Below are 21,314 nucleotides of genomic sequence, written 5' to 3' on the forward strand. Positions count from 1 at the left end.
CTTTATGCCAGCAGCCAATAACCCTACCATTAAGACTTTTGGAATCGTTTTTTGGGGACATTTTGCTGCTCAGATTCTCTCAGTGGAACTTAAAAGACTACAGTGCCTATTACATCCTATTGTTACCAATAATAATAAAGCATGGAAACACCCGCTGTATACTATAACATCTGCTCGCCGGCCACCCACTGACGGAGTGATGTAGGTGGTCTGGCAAGGCCATGACGCAGTACGTGCTAAACCGTGTCACCGTTTCCCCACCCCTGCGTCACAATGCTGCATATCAGGGTGTGGGGCCAAAACCATTGCCCACTTGGCTAATACCCCTTACAGCTCAGAGTTCAACAACTTTTGCTATCCATTCAAATGATGGCTTCTGTAGTTTGAATGAAAGCACAAGCAACATTCATGGTCTCCGATACTCCAACCTTCCTCCTAATTTTTATCATCTTTATTTCCCATCGAATTGTCTGTATATATCCACCTTTATGTGTACGATCACCAGTAGAGGGCGCTATGCTATGATTGTTGGTGTCAGGCTGCATCCATTGCCATCTCACAATTGTGTTTTTATCTCTTCTAATTTCAGCATGCGGAGGTCAGTTCCCATTTGTTGAAACCAATGTCGGTAACAAAACTTTTGTATATTATAAATATGTGTTGTTTATCCCCTCTGTCTACACTTTGGCATTGATGGACACTAAATTATCATTTAACTTCAGAACATCCATATCTAGTAAGGAGATAAATAAATAGGAAAAAGGCACCTATTGCTGGAACACAGTGCAGGCAGCCATTTTGTGGGCAGAGTCACAGTATATGAGTCACACCAACAAGACATGAACTAATGGGCTACAACAAAATGGCTGCCACCACTGTGCATTGGGGATGGTGCAGGTGAATGAGAAGAGTCAGATTCTGCTGCTGTGTCATTAAAAACATAAACTGTCATTTTATCTTGCACATTGCTACAGAATTAAGTGTCTAACACAGTGGATGTGGTTAAGGTGCCCATACATTACTGTGACTTCTCAGAGGGGAGAAATGGAAGACAATTCCCCTTGAGCCTCCCGGAACCTTCAAGGGCTGCAGAATCGCATGTGATATATCACATGCAAACTCATTCCCTGCTGTCGGGACACTGTCCAAGTCAGGGGTCGGATCTGCAGGCAGGTCCGATATCTGACTCTGATCCGATGTGCACGAGACTGATGAGAAAGATGTGGAGAAGATAATGTGCTCCATTTTGGCCATTTTGAGCCTTAGTATTAGGAATCCATGAGAAGGTCGTAGAGAAATACCCGGACACCAAAGAAATGAGAATGGGAGAGTGTTTGGGGTAGAGGAGGCTGATGTTGGCGTTATCACCAGTAATGGTGGTAGAGATAGTAGAGATCAAAGCAATTGTTTAGTTCAACCAGGTCAGAAGATTCGGAGGTTCTGGAGTTTAGAGGAGTGACCCTTTGGCTTAGCACAAGTTATAGAATATCGTTGCCCACTTTGTAGGCCGTCTTGGGTGGGTACAACTGCAGCAGTTCAAGTAGGGCGTGCGAGAAAATGATGGGTATTCCTCATAAACAAGCAACTCAATGAGTTTGGAAGTGGAAAGCAGGAAATAGATTTTGATGTAGTATACAGAGAATTGTTTTGAGAATGTGATATAGCAGCATATACACAGCTCGGCGACAGATACTAATGGTCCTTTGTGGGAGAATGACAGAGTCTACACTATACTTTAAATGTAACTTGAAAACAGATTAAGAGAAATTGACCAGCTTGTATATTACATTGGACTTATGGAAACGGCATAATCAAAAATCCTAGCCTATCCACCTCTAAGTATACATAATGTATCCCTCTATGTGAGAGAAGGACCTACTGTACTGTCCAGCTCACCAGAACATCAATTCAATACATCACTCACTCCAATCACTACTGGTGCCTCTTTCTGCCAGCCAGCAGCTTGCTCCAGAGGTAATGAGACTTATTGTCCAGGCTGATATTACCACACCAATGTAGGTGTGACCTGACTGAATAGTCTTCTTTGAGGTTAATACCCGAAATCCCAAACTGGGTAAAACGGATGGAGCCCTTCCTCACTCTCCATCCATAACCCCAGGAACCGAAATTTGGCTTTTACAGAAGCTGAAATGGCTCTTTACTTTTTAAACACATTCCTGGGCATTTAAACTCATGAAACAGAAATCATCCACTATACAAAACGCCTCCTTCCACATTTTAATAACCACTACTAAAAAAACATGAGATCCGGTCCACAGCTTGAGTTGCTGAAGGGTTAATGATAATTGCCGTATGACTCTTATTGCCTGAATTAACAATGTTCAGATTGATGTGTTTGCCTGAATCCTCCGTGTGTACGTCCGTATTGCAGATGGTATGTAACTGTACTAATATCCCAGAGCATTATGTTTTATGTGACCCCTCCACACGCTCCCTAACAGATGCTGCCATATGTACCGCACATTACAGAACTCACATCTGCATCTCCTGAATGAACTTCCAGATTGATGACAGTTTCTTGTGGTTTTTAATGTTTTGTTGTTTTGTAACAGATTGTCTGTATACTGTATAATTTCATGCATCAGACATTGACAGCCAGCCCCACAATAAATGATCATTCTTATGCTGAGTTGAAGGGAACTCGGACGGACGCCTTCTTGCATTGGGCGCACAGTAAAAAAAGATGTATCCACTTATATACAGAGTACTGCGCATCTTAAGACCCCCATACACTTATGCGATTTGGGCCGATTTCACCCGATTCCAATGAATCCAGATGATAAATCGGGTGAAATTGCCCCATCCCACCTGATGCGATGCGCTGTCTCTTGTGCATCGGATTGGAGTCGGAGGTCGGACCCCCTCCTTGCGGCGGGGAATGGGTCGCATGCGATGGGTTAAATTTACTAAGCCTTGGAGGATGATAAAGTGGACTGAGATAAAGTACCCGCCAGTGAGCTCCTAACTGCCACATTACAAGCTGTGGGGCAGATGTATTAAGTCTTCAAAATAGATAAATGCGATGGTGATAAAAAATGATAAACGTCCAGCCAATCAGCCCACAATTGTCATTGTTTTAAGCAAAGCAAATAGTGTGACAGTTGGGGGCATATTGGCTGGGTATTTCTCTCTTTTTTAGGGCTGAATACATCCCGGGATAAAATGGCAGTTAGGAGCATTCTGGCTGGTAATTTATCTCTCGTTGTATCAAGCTTTGATAAATCTTCCCCATGGGTTGTTGTAGTCCTCATCCTTGGTGTGCACAAGCCGTATACTATACCTAGGACCGGGTGTATTTACCTTTGTGCCCAAGTCTACACAACAACATTAACCTTCGATATTACAATAGATATACAGCGCTTACTTGTATACACTGAGTACAGTGCGAAAACATAAAGGTCCACTCTGCTGCCCCCGGGTAACTTCAACTCAGCATCAAGTCCCGAATGCCTGGGCTGGCCAAATGCTTATGTGATAATCTCATGTCCATATTACCGGCTCCCCGATCTGAATCTCTTATGTCCTTACACCTCCCAGGTTATTTATCCAACTACCCATCTCCCCCATCAAATCCATCTAACTCTCGTCTTGTCCCAGTCCCAGCCCTAAAGTTCTCTCACATTGATGAAGATGAGGGTGAGTTGGCGATACTGAGCTATAAACTACAGCAACAGTCGATTAAGTTGCGGTTAATGTCGACACCAAAGTCTTTTCCGCCTTTCAAATTCGCCAGACAAATACACGAATCAACGGCTGCTTATGTCCTCTGTGCTGTCTTGCTAACTTTCCTTCTCTGCTGGGATAAAGCTTTTCTCCGGTGAAGGTTGGCAAAGTTCTGTCCCTGAGGCAAGAAGTCGTTTGTCCTTAGGGACAGTTTCACGTATCATATAATGAGCTATTGGCTGTGGCAATGCACAGGCAGGAAGCTTCAATGGTTCGGCAGTAATTCGGAATTTGCAGAGGTCTGGGATTTCGTCCGAGGTTGCCCGTATTTTTAAAGCAGCAACCATTTACACAAGGATTGCCGCTTTAAAAATTGCGGGCAATCTCGGCAGTAATAAAATACCTCTGCAAACTCAGACCCTATTACTTTTACCTGCATAAGTGGAATCTGAGCAGCCATACAGGGCCAGTGATATTCAGGGAAAGTCCACTGATGAGTTGATAGCCAATCCCATCAACTTTGCAATTCGAGATTTGATCTGGGAAATGCCCAAGTATGCCCCTTGCCAGCCTGCCTCTGAGCCAGAGGCGGAATTATCATAGGTGCTGCAGGGGCTGAGGACCCTGAGGACTATGGGGCCCATTGCTGCCCCGTCACCCACAGTTTTCCCTGTCGCACTCTGCCACTCCCTGTCACCCTCTGCCTCTCCCTGACACTCACTGCCGTGTTGCACATTGTGAACTTGGGTTGAGGTGGAGAGGGCCCGAATTATATTTTTGCACCTGTGCTCACCACCCACAAGTTCCGCCACTGCCATGACAAAGACAAGTCAGAGTCAGACCCCAATGTGCTGCTTGCTGGAAGGAACGCTGGGTGATTGTTCCTCTCCAATCTCTGCTTTATTCCAATGCTTCCTTACGGGGGTCTCTCTAATGAAAAGGTGCAGCAATCATCAGCAGGGAGACAAAGCAAAGGACAACAAGGGGTCAATTTACTAAGATGGGAGTTCTATTGAAGATGGGATGTTGCCCATAGCAACCAATCAGAGTCTATCATTTTCTAGAAGGTGCTAAATAAATAAGAATCAGATTGGTTTCTGTGGGCAACATCCCATCTGTGCCCCTAAGATACAGCGTTGGCTTATTCTGCGAACACGTCTGTGGATAGTGTCCCCCACGGTCTCATGTAACAGATGCCACAGATCTCTGCATTATCCATCTATGTGAGTTATTCTGGATGCTAGCAGGGAAGAATGTGATTGGCTGGGAGATCCCTGTGCTGTTAGGTTACTGCAAACCATAATGCTGCTGCCTCTACAAGACATAAAGCTGTGGGTGTGTACTGCTAATGCTGCCTCTATAGGATGTAGCGCTGTGGGTGTGTGCTACTAATGCTGCCTCTACAAGATGTAGAGCTGTGGGTGTGTACTACTAATGCTGCCTCTATAAGATGTAGAGCTGTGGGTGTGTACTACTAATGCTGCCTCTATAAGACATAGTGCTGTGGGTGTGTACTACTAATGCTGCCTCTATAAGATGTAGTACTGTGGGTGTGTACTACTAATGCTGCCTCTAAGATGTAGAGCTGTGGGTGTGTACTACTAATGCTGCCTCTATAAGACATAGTGCTGTGGGTGTGTACTACTAATGCTGCCTCTACAAGACATAGCGCTGTGGGTGTGTACTGCTAATGCTGCCTCTATAGGACATAGCGCTGTGGGTGTGTGCTACTAATGCTGCCTCTACAAGACATAGCGCTGTGGGTGTGTGCTACTAATGCTGCCTCTACAAGACATAAAGCTGTGGGTGTGTACTACTAATGCTGCCTCTATAAGATGTAGAGCTGTGGGTGTGTACTACTAATGCTGCCTCTATAAGATGTAGAGCTGTGGGTGTGTACTACTAATGCTGCCTCTATAAGACATAGTGCTGTGGGTGTGTACTACTAATGCTGCCTCTACAAGACATAAAGCTGTGGGTGTGTACTACTAATGCTGCCTCTATAAGATGTAGAGCTGTGGGTGTGTACTACTAATGCTGCCTCTATAAGATGTAGAGCTGTGGGTGTGTACTACTAATGCTGCCTCTATAAGACATAGGCCCTTATTCTGGTTGGTGCGGCCAGAGCCGCACACGGGGCTCCAGCCGCACAAACCAATCCCCGCCCACCCTACGGACCGCCACGGCCGTCCGTACACGGACGGCTGGCGATCCGCATAAAAATGGTGGAGGCGTACGCCTCCACCATGGTGGGAGCTGCCCCCTGCATTCGATGGTCGTCGACCATCGAAGGCAGGTCCGCACGCCGCGGCAGCTCCCGCAAGCTGAGACCACACGGACAATCGTCCGTGTGGTAGCTTGTATGGGGGCTGAAAGCTGACATCCGGCGACGTCAGCTTTCCGCCCCCATGAGTTGCGTCATGGCCTCATTACCATGCATACGCCCCGCGTTTGCATGGGAACGCCCATGAAACGCGGGGCGTACACATAGGGAAATGAGGGCATGATGCCTCTCACGCCCCTATACGCCCCCTTTGCGGCGGACGAAATACGTCTGCGGCGAAGGGGGCTGCACATGCGCAGATTGACCTCTGCGCATGTGCAGTGTAAAAACATCGGCGGTACGGCCGCACGCGGGCCGTACCGCACGAACAAGAATAAGGGCCATAGTGCTGTGGGTGTGTACTACTAATGCTGCCTCTATAAGATGTAGAGCTGTGGGTGTGTACTACTAATGCTGCCTCTATAAGATGTAGAGCTGTGGGTGTGTACTACTAATGCTGCCTCTATAAGATGTACAGCTGTGGGTGTGTACTACTAATGCTGCCTCTACAAGACATAAAGCTGTGGGTGTGTACTACTAATGCTGCCTCTATAAGATGTAGAGCTGTGGGTGTGTACTACTAATGCTGCCTCTACAAGACATAGAGCTGTGGGTGTGTACTACTAATGCTGCCTCTATAGGATATAGCGCTGTGGGTGTGTGCTACTAATGCTGCCTCTACAAGACATAGAGCTGTGGGTGTGTACTACTAATGCTGCAGCTATAAGATGTAGAGCTGTGGGTGTGTGTATTACTTTATTCTGCTTCTATAGGACATAGTGCTGTGGGTGTGTACTATTAATGCTGCCTCTATAGTAGGAAGTGCTGTGGGTGTGTACTATTAATGCTGCGTCAACAAGACATAGAGCTGTGGGTGTGTTCTACTAATGCTGTCTCTATAAGAAGTAGTGCTGTGGGCGTGTACTATCAATGCTGCCTCTATAAGACTTAGTGCTGTGGGTGTGTACTACTAATGCTTCCTCTATAAGATGTAGCGCTGTGGGTGTGTACACTAATGCTGCCTCTATAAGATGTACAGCTGTGGGTGTGTACTACTAATACTGCCTCTATAAGACGCAGTGCTGTGGGTGTGTACTGTTAATGCTGCCTCTATGAGACGTAGCGCTGTGGGTGTGTACTATTATTGCTGCCTCTATAAGACGCAGTGCTGTGGGTGTTTACTATTAATGCTGCCTCCTATAGGACGTAGTGCTGTAGGTGTGTACTATTAATGCTGCCTCTATAGGACGTAGCGCTGTGGGTGTGTACTACTAATGCTGCCTCCTATAAGACATAGTGCTGTAGGTGTGTACTATTAATGCTGCCTCTATAGGACGTAGCGCTGTGGGTGTGTACTACTAATGCTGCCTCTATAGGACGTAGTGCTGTGGGTGTGTACTGCTAATGCTGCCTCTATAGGACGTAGTGCTGTGGGTGTGTACTACTAATGCTGCCTCTATAGGACGCAGTGCTGTGGGTGTGTACTGCTAATGCTGCCTCTATAGTACATGGAGCTGTGGGTGTGTACTACTAATGCTGCCTCTTTAAAGCATAGTGCTGTGGGTGTGTACTATTAATGCTGCCCTTTTCGTATGGTCTATGTGAGGTCTATGCTCTTATTGTACCCCCTATGCTCTCATTGTACCCCCTATTGTACCCCCTATGCTCTTATTGTACCCCCTATGCTCTCATTGTACCCCCTTTTGTTCCCCCCTATGTTCTTATTGTACCCCCTATTGTACCCCCTATGCTCTTATTGTACCCCCTATTGTACCCCCTATGTTCTTATTGTACCCCCTATTGTTCCCCCCTATGCTCTCATTGTACCCATGTGAGGTCGTCTCTCTTTCTCTGTATGAGGTCTGTGCTCTTATTGGCCAGATGTATAAAGCTTCAAAATGTGATAGTTGAGAGTGACAAACCACCAGCCAATCAGCTCTTACCTGTCATTTTTCAAACCCAACTTGCAACATGGCAGTAAGATGCTGATTGGCTGACTGTGTATTGTATCACTTCCTGAAGCTTGATAAATTCGGCCCTATGGGGCAGATGTATTAAGCCTGGTGAAGAGATAAACTGGAGATAAAGTGGAAGGAGATAACGCACCAGCCAATCAGATCCCAACTGTCATATTTCAAACACAGCTGATTGGCCGGTGCGTTATCTCTTCCATGTTATCTCCACTTTATCTCCAGTTTATCTCTTCTCCAGGCTTAATACATCTGCCCCATATGTGAGTTCTTCTCTCTCTCTGTATGAAGTCTATGCACCATAGTTGAGTTACGCGTTTCACTCCCTGAGTGGTATTTGAGGCTCTGTGCTCGGTGTTATTATCAGGGCACTGCTGGGATGTACCGCAGCTACAGATGGAGCCACACATTCATCCTGACAGCGCACCACAACATACACAGCATTCAGTACACATCTCCACCACTGGGCGGATAATGCTCCAGCGTCGGATGGATATACAGTACAGTACAGTACAGTACAGGCTCTGGCACATGGACCGTGACAACTGGAAAGTATACACAGACCAGCGGTCAGGTGGAGAGTCAATAGAAAACAATACTCTCAATCAGCTAATACAATTAGTGTATTCAGGCACAAGCAAAGTATAAAGCAACAGCCCATTGACATTAGTGTGTGCTTCTGGGTACCCGAGGCAAATCATTTAATAAAAATAGCGTACAGTATATAAACGCAACGCGTTGCAGTAATCTCCCCGTAGCCAATACAGCATAAGCCAAACTGATGCCAAGGAATCACTCTTAACATTAACTCATGAGTCACTATGACCAAATGTCATAGGCTAGTGCAGAAGTGTGCCCCTCTCCATGCTTGGTGACCCGGGTTCAATTCTTTAAGTGAGATCTCTTTTTTTTTTTATGAACCATTTACGAAACTTACATTTTATAACTTTCCGAGCGTCTCAATGCGCACAATCCAAAGCACACCGTAGTACTGAACTCTTTAATGTGCTAATGCTTTCTCTATGGTGCCTTCCCCCACCCAAAGTGACTGAAGTGCTGTATCAGCCCCTCATTTACAGTACATTCACACCGGCCAAAGAGCAGTCTCCCAGGGGAAGGGGGAGGAGGAGGGAGGTGGGTGGTGGCCGTTTGACCGGCCAGCGTTAATCAGCTGTATTCACAGACTCTGTCTTCGATGACCGTATTAAAGCAACAGTATATTGGCGATAGACTTGTGTTTACGTCCGGGTCCCCTAGGCAAATCACTTAATAAGAATAGTGTACTGTAAATAAACATAAACCAACATGTTGCAGCGATCTCCCCGTAGCCAATACAGCATAAACCATTATCGGGACAAACGCTGGCTCCATCTGTATATCTGTGGGCTGATGTATCTCCTATCTGTGCTTTTCCTGCCCTAGGTTTCAGGTCACATACTGCATGAGGCCGCGCTCTCACTGCGCTCCCTACTCTGTTACCTTCTATCTCACCCTGTGTGGTCAGTGTTCCTCTCGGTAGCCTCAGTGTCAGTGGATTTACTCCTTTTGGTCTTCTCTTTCTAAGTTTGTTGTCTGGTTCTACTTGAGTTCTGCTGTGCTACGGTTCCTGTCTATCTGCGGCCTGTCCATAAGTAGGACCGTTATTAATCCTTCTTCCCATGATTTCCCGTAGGACGAGAACTCCGGGTGGTGGTGAACACCAATGACCCCGATTATGAGCACATCTACACGGTGGATGACTACAAGGAAGGCATGGATGAAGATGGGACGGAGAGTTCTGTTCTGTCAGATGGTCAGAGCCTTTAAATAAAGTGGTCTTCATATTCGCTTCATTATATATTAAAGGCCTGATTTAGAGGCGGACGCTGTGCAGATATCCCAATAATTACCGCATGGGGGCACAGAGTGTATTTGCTGGAGTGGATTTCAGTGGGCGTTCCTGGGAGGTAACAGGGGAGTGGCTAGAAGTCATGGGCGTGTTGCTGACAGTGGCTGCCTCTACCAAGGCAGAACCAATCAAACAGGAGAAACTGTGCCTGTCATAGGGCTAGCGCAAATTCCCATGGTGCATCCGATGGGGCACGAGACAGACTTTCCCTGCTGAAAGTGGGTGTATCCATATTAAGAATATCCGCTGCAGCAGCAGCATATGCACCTACGTGGCTGTAAATTGGGAATGTACTCAATGTTACATAGATATAGACCTAGATATATATAATTATACTATAATTTACGTTTCATTACAGACATGACTATACCCACAGCACCGATGGAAGGCTTACGGAGTAAGAGAGACACTTCCCAGCATGGTACTTATACTGTTTGTCCTAAGCGTAGACGCCAATTATTGTCATGTAGAAATGAAGTGGTCTCGTTACCGGTTATGGTGTAGCGGAGTGACGATGTTATGGACGACCACCCTTAGTTGAACCCATCTAGTTAGACACCTAAAGATCTACAGTAACGAAAGTTAGACAACAGTTAGATCGACGGGAGCGTGGTGGATGCGAGTTTTTCACGTTTTTGTCGTGGCTATTTCGACATAGATCGACGTGAACACTAGAAGTGGGCAGTGTCCCCTCGCACGGCTCCATGTGCTCGCCATGCTTCGGACACACTATTATAATCTAACTCTACGTCCTCTTGGATTGTGAAGTATGACCCAAGTCACACGAAAAGGGGGTGGTGGAGCGCTAGATAGTACAATTAAACAGGTTATGACCATTTGGGTAATACAATTATTTTATTTTTACTGATAAAAAAATAGTTAAAAAGCAATTGCACAAGTAATAACAACAATATTATGGTGTACAGCCTGATTGGGTTTCATGTAATAATGGGGACAGACTGAAACACCTGGGCTGACGCGTTTTGTTGTCCACAGACAACTTTTTCAAAGGTACATACCTTTGAAAAAGTTGTCTGTGGACAACGAAATGCGTCAGTCCAGGTGTTTCAGTCTGACATTGGGACTCCAACAGATACCATCCTAATTGGACTCTAAACAATCAATATCCTCACTTGGACCAACTCTCCACTCCCCAAGCTTTTCCATCTGGGACAACTTTAACTGGACACCATCAGGGACACCACCACCTGCTATTCACCGGACTGCCTTACTAAAGGACTGAGACCAAGTACCAACTCCATCAGGATCAGGTCCTGGTCATCCGGTCAGGTTTATGGACGCCCGCCATTCCAGCATTCCCTAATACCATCTGGGAGATTGTGAATTATCTACTCGTGAGAGTTACCATAGGAACAAGTGAGAAATTGCAATATATAGTAAGGCAGTCCGGTGAATAGCAGGTGGTGGTGTCCCTGATGGTGTCCAGTTAAAGTTGTCCCAGATGGAAAAGCTTGGGGAGTGGAGAGTTGGTCCAAGTGAGGATATTGATTGTTTAGAGTCCAATTAGGATGGTATCTGTTGGAGTCCCAATGTCAGACTGAAACACCTGGCCTGACGCGTTTCGTTGTCCACAGACAACTTTTTCAAAGGTATGTACCTTTGAAAAAGTTGTCTGTGGACAACAAACGCGTCAGCCCAGGTGTTTCAGTCTGTCCCCATTATTACATGAAACCCAATCAGGCTGTACACCATAATATTGTTGTTATTACATGTGCAATTGCTTTTTAACTATTTTTTATTAGTAAAAATAAAATAATTGTATTACCCAAATGGTCATAACCTGTTTAATTGTACTATCTAGCGCTCCACCACCCCCTTTTCGTGTGTTTGTACCCTGTTTTCTGGGGGCTGACCTCCCCACGGTGTGAGCAGCTTATCAAAACAACTCACCCAGAAGCGCCTGAAATACACTTTTCCACCTAGGTGGTCTAGTATATATTTTTTCTCTATGACCCAAGTCAACCTACACCAAAAAAAACGTAAAAAACGCATGTCAACCATGTGACTGTCAACCACGCTCCTGGCGACCTATAAATTCTGTTACTGTCAACCTAGACACGTTCAACTACGCTTGGTCGGTCGTATCACGGTCAATCCAGACAACGTAGATCCGTCAGTCAGATGCGGTCATTAATAGTGCGGCCTTGTTTTGTCTCCCTGTAGATATATGCAGATTGCCCATGCAGGAGGGTCAGTGCACCAGATACACATTAAAATGGTATTATAACCAGCTGGTGGCAGCGTGTCGGCCGTTCGTGTACAGCGGGTGTGAAGGAAATGCCAACCGGTTTGACGAGAAGGAGGAATGTGAGCTGCACTGTGTACAGAGGACCGCAGGAGGTTGGTAGTAGAGACTAAATCCAGATAAACTCCAGCATAATAGATAAGCAACAGGCTCTGGGGGGTATTCAATCCCAAATCCAACTGTCCAGACAGTCAGATTCACAGCTGTTTTCAACCCGTCCTGACTAACTCAAAAGTTGGTATTCAATGTTCTGTCAAGTATCGAAGAGGCCACATTTTTTTGTCTGAATCGGATACTTAAAAAAAAAAAAAAAAAAAAAAGCAGAATCTGAAAGCCTTCAAAGCTGTCGGACACAGCAGCATTGAATAGGCGAGTGCCGCCATTTTGCATGCAGAAATAGTGGCACACCTATTGAATACCTCCCTGGGGGTCAGATGTATCAAGCTTCAAAAAGTGATAAAGTTGAGAGATAAAAAAAAACAGCCAATCAGCTCCTACTTGCCCTTTTTTCAAACCTAGCATGTAACATGACAGTTAGGGGCTGAGTGGCTGGCTGTTTATCCCTCTTCATATTATCACTTTTTGAAGCTTGATACATCGGGCCCTAGGTTTGAAAAAGTCAGGAGGCGATAAATCACCCATCATTTTTAAAATAAAGCCTGCAGCGAATTTTTTTTATTGGGTGCAAGGTGTGAGCTGCACATGGGCCCTTGGGTCCATAGGGGCCCACACACCGCACACCCTACACCCATTTAATGATACTCACCTCAGACCAGCGCTGACTGTGCATCTGCAAATATCACTGCCATGGCCATTTTCAGGTGGTTCGCGCATGCCCAATGGAGTTGTCCCCGGGAACGCTGTCTGGGCGGCATGTTCCCAGAGACCTGCACTGCTGCACCACCGCCGAGGAGAAGGCCCATGCCGCACCTGCACACAGGCTTCTTCCTCTCTTAAAGCCCATCTGGATTCCCACCTATAGGAACTACCTTGTTCTTCCCTAGATTATACTCACCAACCTTCTGAAAGCACATTGACCCCCCCCCCCTCATGCCATTAACCCTTTGGGGGCCAAGTGAATTTGTCAAAATAGGTGTGAAAACTGCCAAGCAACCATTTGTATTCATCATAACGACCGGTAATGTTACCTTATATAGGAAATATAATCTCGTTTTACACATTTTTTATTTGAATTTTTATAACAAATGTGAGCGACGCTGGCATTTTTAGGGTATGTTTTGCACATGTTTGCACTTAAAGGGTTGACATCACCTTACAGGATCTGCACAAATGTATTAAATAGATATTTCTCTCATTTGCAGATAAACCACCTCAAGACGGAAGTTAAGACGGCGCGCAGGACTAGAGAAAATGATGTACAGTGTAATATTTTTGTAAAATTCACGTCTGCACATGACGTAGGCCAAATCGAATTATGTTCCTGTCTGTTCCATCTGGGAAATAAATATTTGCATTTATTTTTAAAAATGTTGTAATTATGACAACTGTAACCCGTATTACATGGTGCATAGAATGTTTTCTGTAGCAGAGAATCGGTGCTATATTTTACACTATTTTTCTACAAAAATAAAAGGGGGAGTGTTTAAGACTGGGGCGGAATGTAAGGCCGGAGAAGAAGCGGTTCTGTAGCCAGATCCCCTCGCAGACCATTTACGGTTGCTGAACTACTGTATAACCAAGGAGTAAATTTACTACATCTTCTGATTGGTTGCTATGAGCAACAACACCTCTGATTTTTAGAAGTTTTAGTAAATTTAGGCGCAGATGTTGTGTACAAATAGCGGAGACATCTTACTAGAACTCGGTTACATCGCACCCGTAGAGAACAATCCTCTGGCAAAACTTTCCACGCAATCTCTACAAGCTTCAAACCTTCGGAGCTTATGTTTGTATGTAAATGTATATTATATACTTTATATTGCTTTATATGGAGAAAAAAAATGGTTGCCAACCATAATCTTAAATAAATAATATTCAGGGACTGTAATATGGTGCTATTGTTATCTCCAACCAAGCATATTGCTTGTGATAATGTCGCGGATTATAATAAATCGCTTATTGTTGTTTTCTTTTGTTAAATTTAGGTTTTTTGTTATATTGACTTTTGCTTTTCAATCATTGAATATTTTTTATTTTGTGAAGATTTAATAAACCTTCTAAAACGGACAAGTGGATGTGTTGCCATAGCAACCAATCAGATTCTAGCTAACATAGAATGTTGGTTGCTGGGAGCCGATTCAGACTGTCAGAATTCAGCCCCGTTCCCATTGGTGGGTGACTGCACATGCGCAGAGGCACCAATGCAATGAGTGCCTTCGGCGAAAATTAAATTTGCTCGCTACCTGATTGACAGCGGGGTGGGCGTGCGTTGGAAGGGGCGGGGTTATCCTGCTTGCTAGGCACTGAATATACGCAGCGTAGCGAGCAGGACTGAATTGGGCCCTTGGTCTCGTTAGAAGGTTTGCTAAATCTCCCTATTAGAGTTTATAGGTGAAATGACGGATATGTGCCGGAAATCCACAGGCCGGATGCAATTCCTGGCCAAGCGTCACGTCCTGTCGTCTATTCTCTCAGATAAATGATATTTCACCAATTCCGCAACGCATAGTTATCTTATGGGAATGTACTTGAAAAACAGCTTTAAAGACATCCATGGTTTAGCCGGTTCCAGTATGTTCAGTCGTCTTCACAGCCGAGCCCGGCCAGGGATATCAGTAACTTCTATTCCCTAATGGATATGTATACGGCATCTCTTCACGTGTATTCACAATGACCTTGTCGCCATCCTTGGGGGATACTGGACTGAATGGGGAACCTGTTTGCTTGTGTATCTGATTACTTTTGTGTATCTATCATGCTTCTGTCACAAATAAAAAAGGGATTTATTTAAATGTTCTTGTTTGTCTGTGCAATTATCTCCTATCTAGCAAAGGGTCTAATTCCGATGTAGATGGAAGAGCTCTAATGTGGTAATACAGGTGGTAATACAGCAGGGGGCGCCATGCTTCCCACATGTTCAACTGCTACAGCATTGGACAGCTGCGTGACCCATGGGGATGATCAAACAGGGTTCTACGGGTCAGAGCAAGAGGCCAAGAAACGGAGGCTGCTGCCGCCCCATTCGCTTCCCCAAACTGCTTCAGACTTGCAATCACTTACAGTCTGATGAAATAGTTCGACCAAAGTCTTAGGAGGTCATTCTGGTTGACCCATACTGTACATGTGTAATATAGATCCGGCGCGTGTGCAAAGTAGCGAAAATCACTCCTTTGCGGCATTCGCTGCATACGTGTCGGGACCTGAATCAGGCTCACAGAGATGAGACTACTATGAACCAACATTCAGCCTTTTGGTTCACAAAAACCCAGGGGCAGATTACGTATTAAGCGTTAACAAGAGATAAACGCATGGGTGATAAACATCCAGCCAGCTCCTAACTGTCATTTTCAGTCCAGCCTGTAACATGGCGGTCATCTGATTGGCTGGAAGTTTACCACTCTATCACCCTTGCATTTATCTCTTGTTAAAGCTTAATACATCTGCCCCCAGTGACATCACACACGTACTGTACACGCTACCTCATGCCTCAGTTATATCATAACTCCCAGGGCCAAATGTAATAGGGGGTGAGAATCACAGATTTTGACAGATTTTGGGAGGGTTTTTACCTTTTTTTAAAGTGGCAATCATTATCATGGCAAAAGAAATCTGATTTTTTTTTCAGTATAAATGATTACCGCTTTAAAAAATTGGAAAAACTCTCCCTTTCACTTTCTGAATCTCACGCCCTATTACATTTGACCCCAGTTTATTGATATTTTGCATTCTCGTGAACAATACAGTTGACTCCATTAAGTTAAAGGAATAGATAAAACTTCTGAGCGAGTGACAGTAATGGCCCCCGTACATTAGGCCGATTTGTCCCCGGGGAGCTGCAGGCGGAGGGAAGCGTGAGACTGGCAGGGTGGGGACGGGGCTGTTGTGAAGAGCCGGGCATGCAGCAGGCAGTGGGTGGACGTCCGTACTGGTAGCAGAAGCCGGGCGGCGGGTGCACATAGAAAAAAAAACTATACAAATGAATGGTCAGCCAAAGATTGTCTGAGAGCTCTCTCAGCCAATCAGCGATTGTCTGAGAGCTCTCAGCCAATCAGCGATTGGTTGAGAGAGTTCTCAGCCAATCACTGGCTGACCATTCATTTGTATGTTTTTGTTTTTTTATGTGCCTCCGCCGCCCAGCTACTTCACCTACCAGGTGCTCTGGTCCCTCGGCCGTCGCCATGTATAGCTGTCGCCGCGTTCACTGCCCACTGTCTGTCCTGTCCCCATCAGAACACACTACTCCTGTCCCCCAGATCACACTACTCCTGTCCCCCAGATCACACTACTCATGTCCCCCCAAAACACACTACTCCTGTCCCCCTCAGAACACATTACTCCTGCCCCCCAGAACACATTACTCCTGCCCCCCAGAACACACTACTCCTGTCCCCCCAGATCACACTACTCCTGTCCCCCCAGAACACACTACTCCTGTCCCCCCAGAACACACTACTCCTGTCCCCCCAGAACACACTACTCCTGTCCCCTCAGAACACTACTCCTGTCCCCCCAGAACACACTACACCTGTCCTGTCCCACCAGAACACACTACTCCTGTCCCCCTCAGAACACATTACTCCTGCCCCCCAGAACACTACTCCTGTCCCCCCAGAACACACTACACCTGTCCTGTCCCACCAGAACACACTACTCCTGTCCCCTCAGAACACTACTCCTGTCCCCCCAGAACACACTACACCTGTCCTGTCCCACCAGAACACACTACTCCTGTCCCCTCAGAACACTACTCCTGTCCCCCCCAGAACACACTACTCCTGTGCCCCAGAACACACTACTCCTGTCCCCCCAGATCACACTACTCCTGTTCCCCCAGATCACACTACTCCTGTCCCCCTCAGAACACATTACTCCTGTCCCCCCAGATCACACTACTCCTGTCCCCCCAGAACACACTACTCCTGTCCCCCTCAGAACACATTACTCCTGCCCCCCAGAACACACTACTCCTGTCCCCCCAGAACACACTACTCCTGTCCCCCCAGAACACACTACTCCTGTCCCCCCAGAACACACTACACCTGTCCCCCCAGAACACACTACACCTGTCCTGTCCCACCAGAACACACTACTCCTGTCCCCCTCAGAACACATTACTCCTGCCCCCCAGATCACACTACTCCTGTCCCCCTCAGAACACATTACTCCTGTCCCCCCAGATCACACTACTCCTGTCCCCCCAGAACACACTACTCCTGTCCCCCCAGAACACACTACTCCTGTCCCCCCAGAACACACTACTCCTGTCCCCCCAGAACACACTACTCCTGTCCCCTCAGAACACTACTCCTGTCCCCCCAGAACACACTACACCTGTCCTGTCCCACCAGAACACACTACTCCTGTCCCCCTCAGAACACATTACTCCTGCCCCCCAGAACACTACTCCTGTCCCCCCAGAACACACTACACCTGTCCTGTCCCACCAGAACACACTACTCCTGTCCCCTCAGAACACTACTCCTGTCCCCCCAGAACACACTACACCTGTCCTGTCCCACCAGAACACACTACTCCTGTCCCCTCAGAACACTACTCCTGTCCCCCCCAGAACACACTACTCCTGTGCCCCAGAACACACTACTCCTGTCCCCCCAGATCACACTACTCCTGTTCCCCCAGATCACACTACTCCTGTCCCCCTCAGAACACATTACTCCTGTCCCCCCAGATCACACTACTCCTGTCCCCCCAGAACACACTACTCCTGTCCCCCTCAGAACACATTACTCCTGCCCCCCAGAACACACTACTCCTGTCCCCCCAGAACACACTACTCCTGTCCCCCCAGAACACACTACTCCTGTCCCCCCAGAACACACTACACCTGTCCCCCCAGAACACACTACACCTGTCCTGTCCCACCAGAACACACTACTCCTGTCCCCCTCAGAACACATTACTCCTGCCCCCCAGATCACACTACTCCTGTCCCCCTCAGAACACATTACTCCTGTCCCCCCAGATCACACTACTCCTGTCCCCCCAGAACACACTACTCCTGTCCCCCCAGAACACACTACTCCTGTCCCCCCAGAACACACTACTCCTGTCCCCCCAGATCACACTACTCCTGTCCCCCAGATCACACTACTCCTGTCCCCCAGATCACACTACTCCTGTCCCCCCAGATCACACTACTCCTGTTCCCCCAGAACACACTACTCCTGTCCCCCTCAGAACACACTACTCCTGTCCCCCCCAGAACACACTACTCCTGTCCCCCCCAGAACACACTACTCCTGTCCCCCCAGAACACACTATTCCTTTCCCCCTAGAACACACTACTCCTGTCCCCCCCAGAACACACTACTCCTGTCCCCCCCAGAACACACTACTCCTGTCCCCCCAGAACACACTACTCCTGTCCCCTCAGAACACTACTCCTGTCCCCCCAGAACACACTACTCCTGTCCCCCCAGAACACACTACTCCTGTCCCCCCAGAACACACTACTCCTGTCCCCCCAGAACACACTACTCCTGTCCCCCAGATCACACTACTCCTGTCCCCCAGATCACACTACTCCTGTCCCCCAGATCACACTACTCCTGTCCCCCAGATCACACTACTCCTGTCCCCCAGATCACACTACTCCTGTCCCCCAGAACACACTACTCCTGTCCCCCCCAGAACACACTACTCCTGTGCCCCAGAACACACTACTCCTGTCCCCCCAGATCACACTACTCCTGTCCCCCCCAGATCACACTACTCCTGTCCCCCTCAGAACACATTACTCCTGTCCCCCCAGATCACACTACTCCTGTCCCCCCAGAACACACTACTCCTGTCCCCCCAGAACACACTACTCCTGTCCCCCCAGAACACACTACTCCTGTCCCCCCAGATCACACTACTCCTGTCCCCCCAGATCACACTACTCCTGTCCCCCAGATCACACTACTCCTGTCCCCCCAGATCACACTACTCCTGTTCCCCCAGAACACACTACTCCTGTCCCCCTCAGAACACACTACTCCTGTCCCCCCCAGAACACACTACTCCTGTCCCCCCCAGAACACACTACTCCTGTCCCCCCAGAACACACTATTCCTTTCCCCCTAGAACACACTACTCCTGTCCCCCCCAGAACACACTACTCCTGTCCCCCCAGAACACACTACTCCTGTCCCCCCAGAACACACTACTCCTGTCCCCTCAGAACACTACTCCTGTCCCCCCAGAACACACTACTCCTGTCCCCCCAGAACACACTACTCCTGTCCCCCCAGAACACACTACTCCTGTCCCCCCAGAACACACTACTCCTGTCCCCCCAGAACACACTACTCCTGTCCCCCAGATCACACTACTCCTGTCCCCCAGATCACACTACTCCTGTCCCCCAGAACACACTACTCCTGTCCCCCCCAGAACACACTACTCCTGTGCCCCAGAACACACTACTCCTGTCCCCCCAGATCACACTACTCCTGTCCCCCCAGATCACACTACTCCTGTCCCCCCCAGATCACACTACTCCTGTCCCCCAGATCACACTACTCCTGTCCCCCCCAGAACACACTACTCCTGTCCCCCAGATCACACTACTCCTGCCCCCCAGAACACACCACTCCTGTCCCCCCAGAACACACTACTCCTGTCCCCCAGATCACACAACTCCTGTCCCCCAGATCACACTACTCCTGTCCCCCAGAACACACTGCTCCTGTCCCCCCAGATCACACTACTCCTGTCCCCCCCAGAACACACTACTCCTGTCCCCCCAGATCACACTACTCCTGTCCCCCAGAACACAATACTCCTGTCCCCCAGATCACACTACTCCTGTCCCCCAGAACACACTACTCCTGTCCCCGTCCCCCGATCACACTACTCCTGCGATGACCTCCTGTGACTCATAGGAGATCATTCCTAGCAGGGTAAAGTCTCTGGCTTCTGATAAGCATAGTCCGGTGTTCCGGATATCAGTGAAGCCCTAGACTGGTACAAAGTACAGACACCTGTATACAGCAGGTAAGATCCTGCAGTGAATGGCAGACGTCTCCGGACACCATGTTCCTGAGTGACCACCATGACAGTATGTATAGATTACATTACTATCTATCACAGCTAATGTTACTGTACTTTACAATGATATATAAATCCTCAGTATAGCAGAGCAGTCGGATTGAGGGTATTTACATAAGCTTGTGTTTATAGCAGTGTCCTCATACACTGGGTACCTTAACGCCACACGGCGAGAGACGTCTGCGCAGCTGAAAAACTCAGAGATGGTCTGCGACTTAACGCACAGGAATTCCCTCTGATATGTGTTCACTTCTATCCTCCAGACATGTCCCATTTTTGTTGTCCATTACATTACATTACTTCAGGTATGTGACTAGGCTATGCATACCTCCCAGCATGCCCCTCTCCAGGAGGACACAATGCTCTGCTCTGCTCCTGCACTTCCCTCTTAATGTATGATTACCATCACCTGTGGTGAAACGCCTTTCTTTGCAATTTACCTGTTTAACACAGGTGATGGTAATCATACATTAAGAAGAAAGTCCAGGAGCAGAGCACTGTGTCCCTCCTGGAGAGGGTCATGTTGGGAGGTATGCTATGGCTGTTTTCATACCCTCCAACATGACCCATTCCATTAGGTACAAAATGCTCTGTTCCAGGACCTCCCTCTTACTTATATCAGGGTTGCCGACTTGCACAAGATCCTCTCCGGGAGAAGCCCGGAGAGGAATCTTTCATTACGAGTTCGGGGGCGGGGCTTATTGCGGCAAATAGGCAAAATATCTGATCTCCATGGAGGGGGCGGGGCTAAAATGACACAATTGTGCCATTTTAGCTCCGCCCCCTCCTCTGAGACCCGCGGATTGCGGCATTTAAATGCAGCGATGGGGGGGGGGCTCAGTGGGGGTCCCCCTGATTCCGGGAGGGTTGCCCACCCTCGGGAGGGTTGCCCACCCTTCCGGGGCCGAGAGGGGGACCCGAGACTCCCGCAAATTCCGGGAGGGTCGGCAACCCTGACTTATATGTTTGCCATCACCTGTGGTGACACCTTTTCTTATAAATGAACGAGTT

At 47.6% G+C, this 21,314-nt stretch overlaps 2 protein-coding genes across 3 annotated transcripts in view; both read left to right on the forward strand.

Annotated features, from left to right (window-relative positions):
- Window positions 1–930, forward strand: part of COL7A1 (collagen type VII alpha 1 chain) — a 171,378-nt gene extending 170,448 nt beyond the window's left edge. The window contains exon 112 of the mRNA XM_083155611.1: window positions 590–930. Within this exon, the coding sequence (XP_083011737.1) occupies window positions 590–756 (167 nt within the window). The 3' untranslated portion in view covers window positions 757–930. The remainder of the gene's footprint in view (window positions 1–589) is intronic.
- A 2,576-nt stretch (window positions 931–3,506) lies between these two features.
- LOC146025647 (collagen alpha-1(VII) chain-like) lies at window positions 3,507–15,043 on the forward strand. 2 transcript variants are annotated; one of them, XM_083155612.1, is made up of 5 exons: window positions 3,507–3,657; window positions 9,650–9,769; window positions 10,224–10,286; window positions 12,050–12,226; window positions 13,454–15,043. In XM_083155612.1, exons 1-5 carry the CDS (start codon window positions 3,540–3,542, stop codon window positions 13,477–13,479), a joined length of 504 nt encoding a protein of 167 aa, XP_083011738.1. In that variant the 5' UTR covers window positions 3,507–3,539; the 3' UTR covers window positions 13,480–15,043. The 2 variants fall into 2 exon arrangements, with proteins under 2 accessions (XP_083011738.1, XP_083011739.1); XM_083155613.1 differs by lacking the exon at window positions 3,507–3,657 and adding an exon at window positions 9,380–9,476.
- The last annotated feature ends 6,271 nt before the right edge of the window (window positions 15,044–21,314 follow it).

Source organism: Crinia signifera, chromosome 8, assembly GCF_055691185.1.
Source record: "Crinia signifera chromosome 8, ASM5569118v1, whole genome shotgun sequence".
Lineage (NCBI taxonomy): Eukaryota > Metazoa > Chordata > Amphibia > Anura > Myobatrachidae > Crinia > Crinia signifera.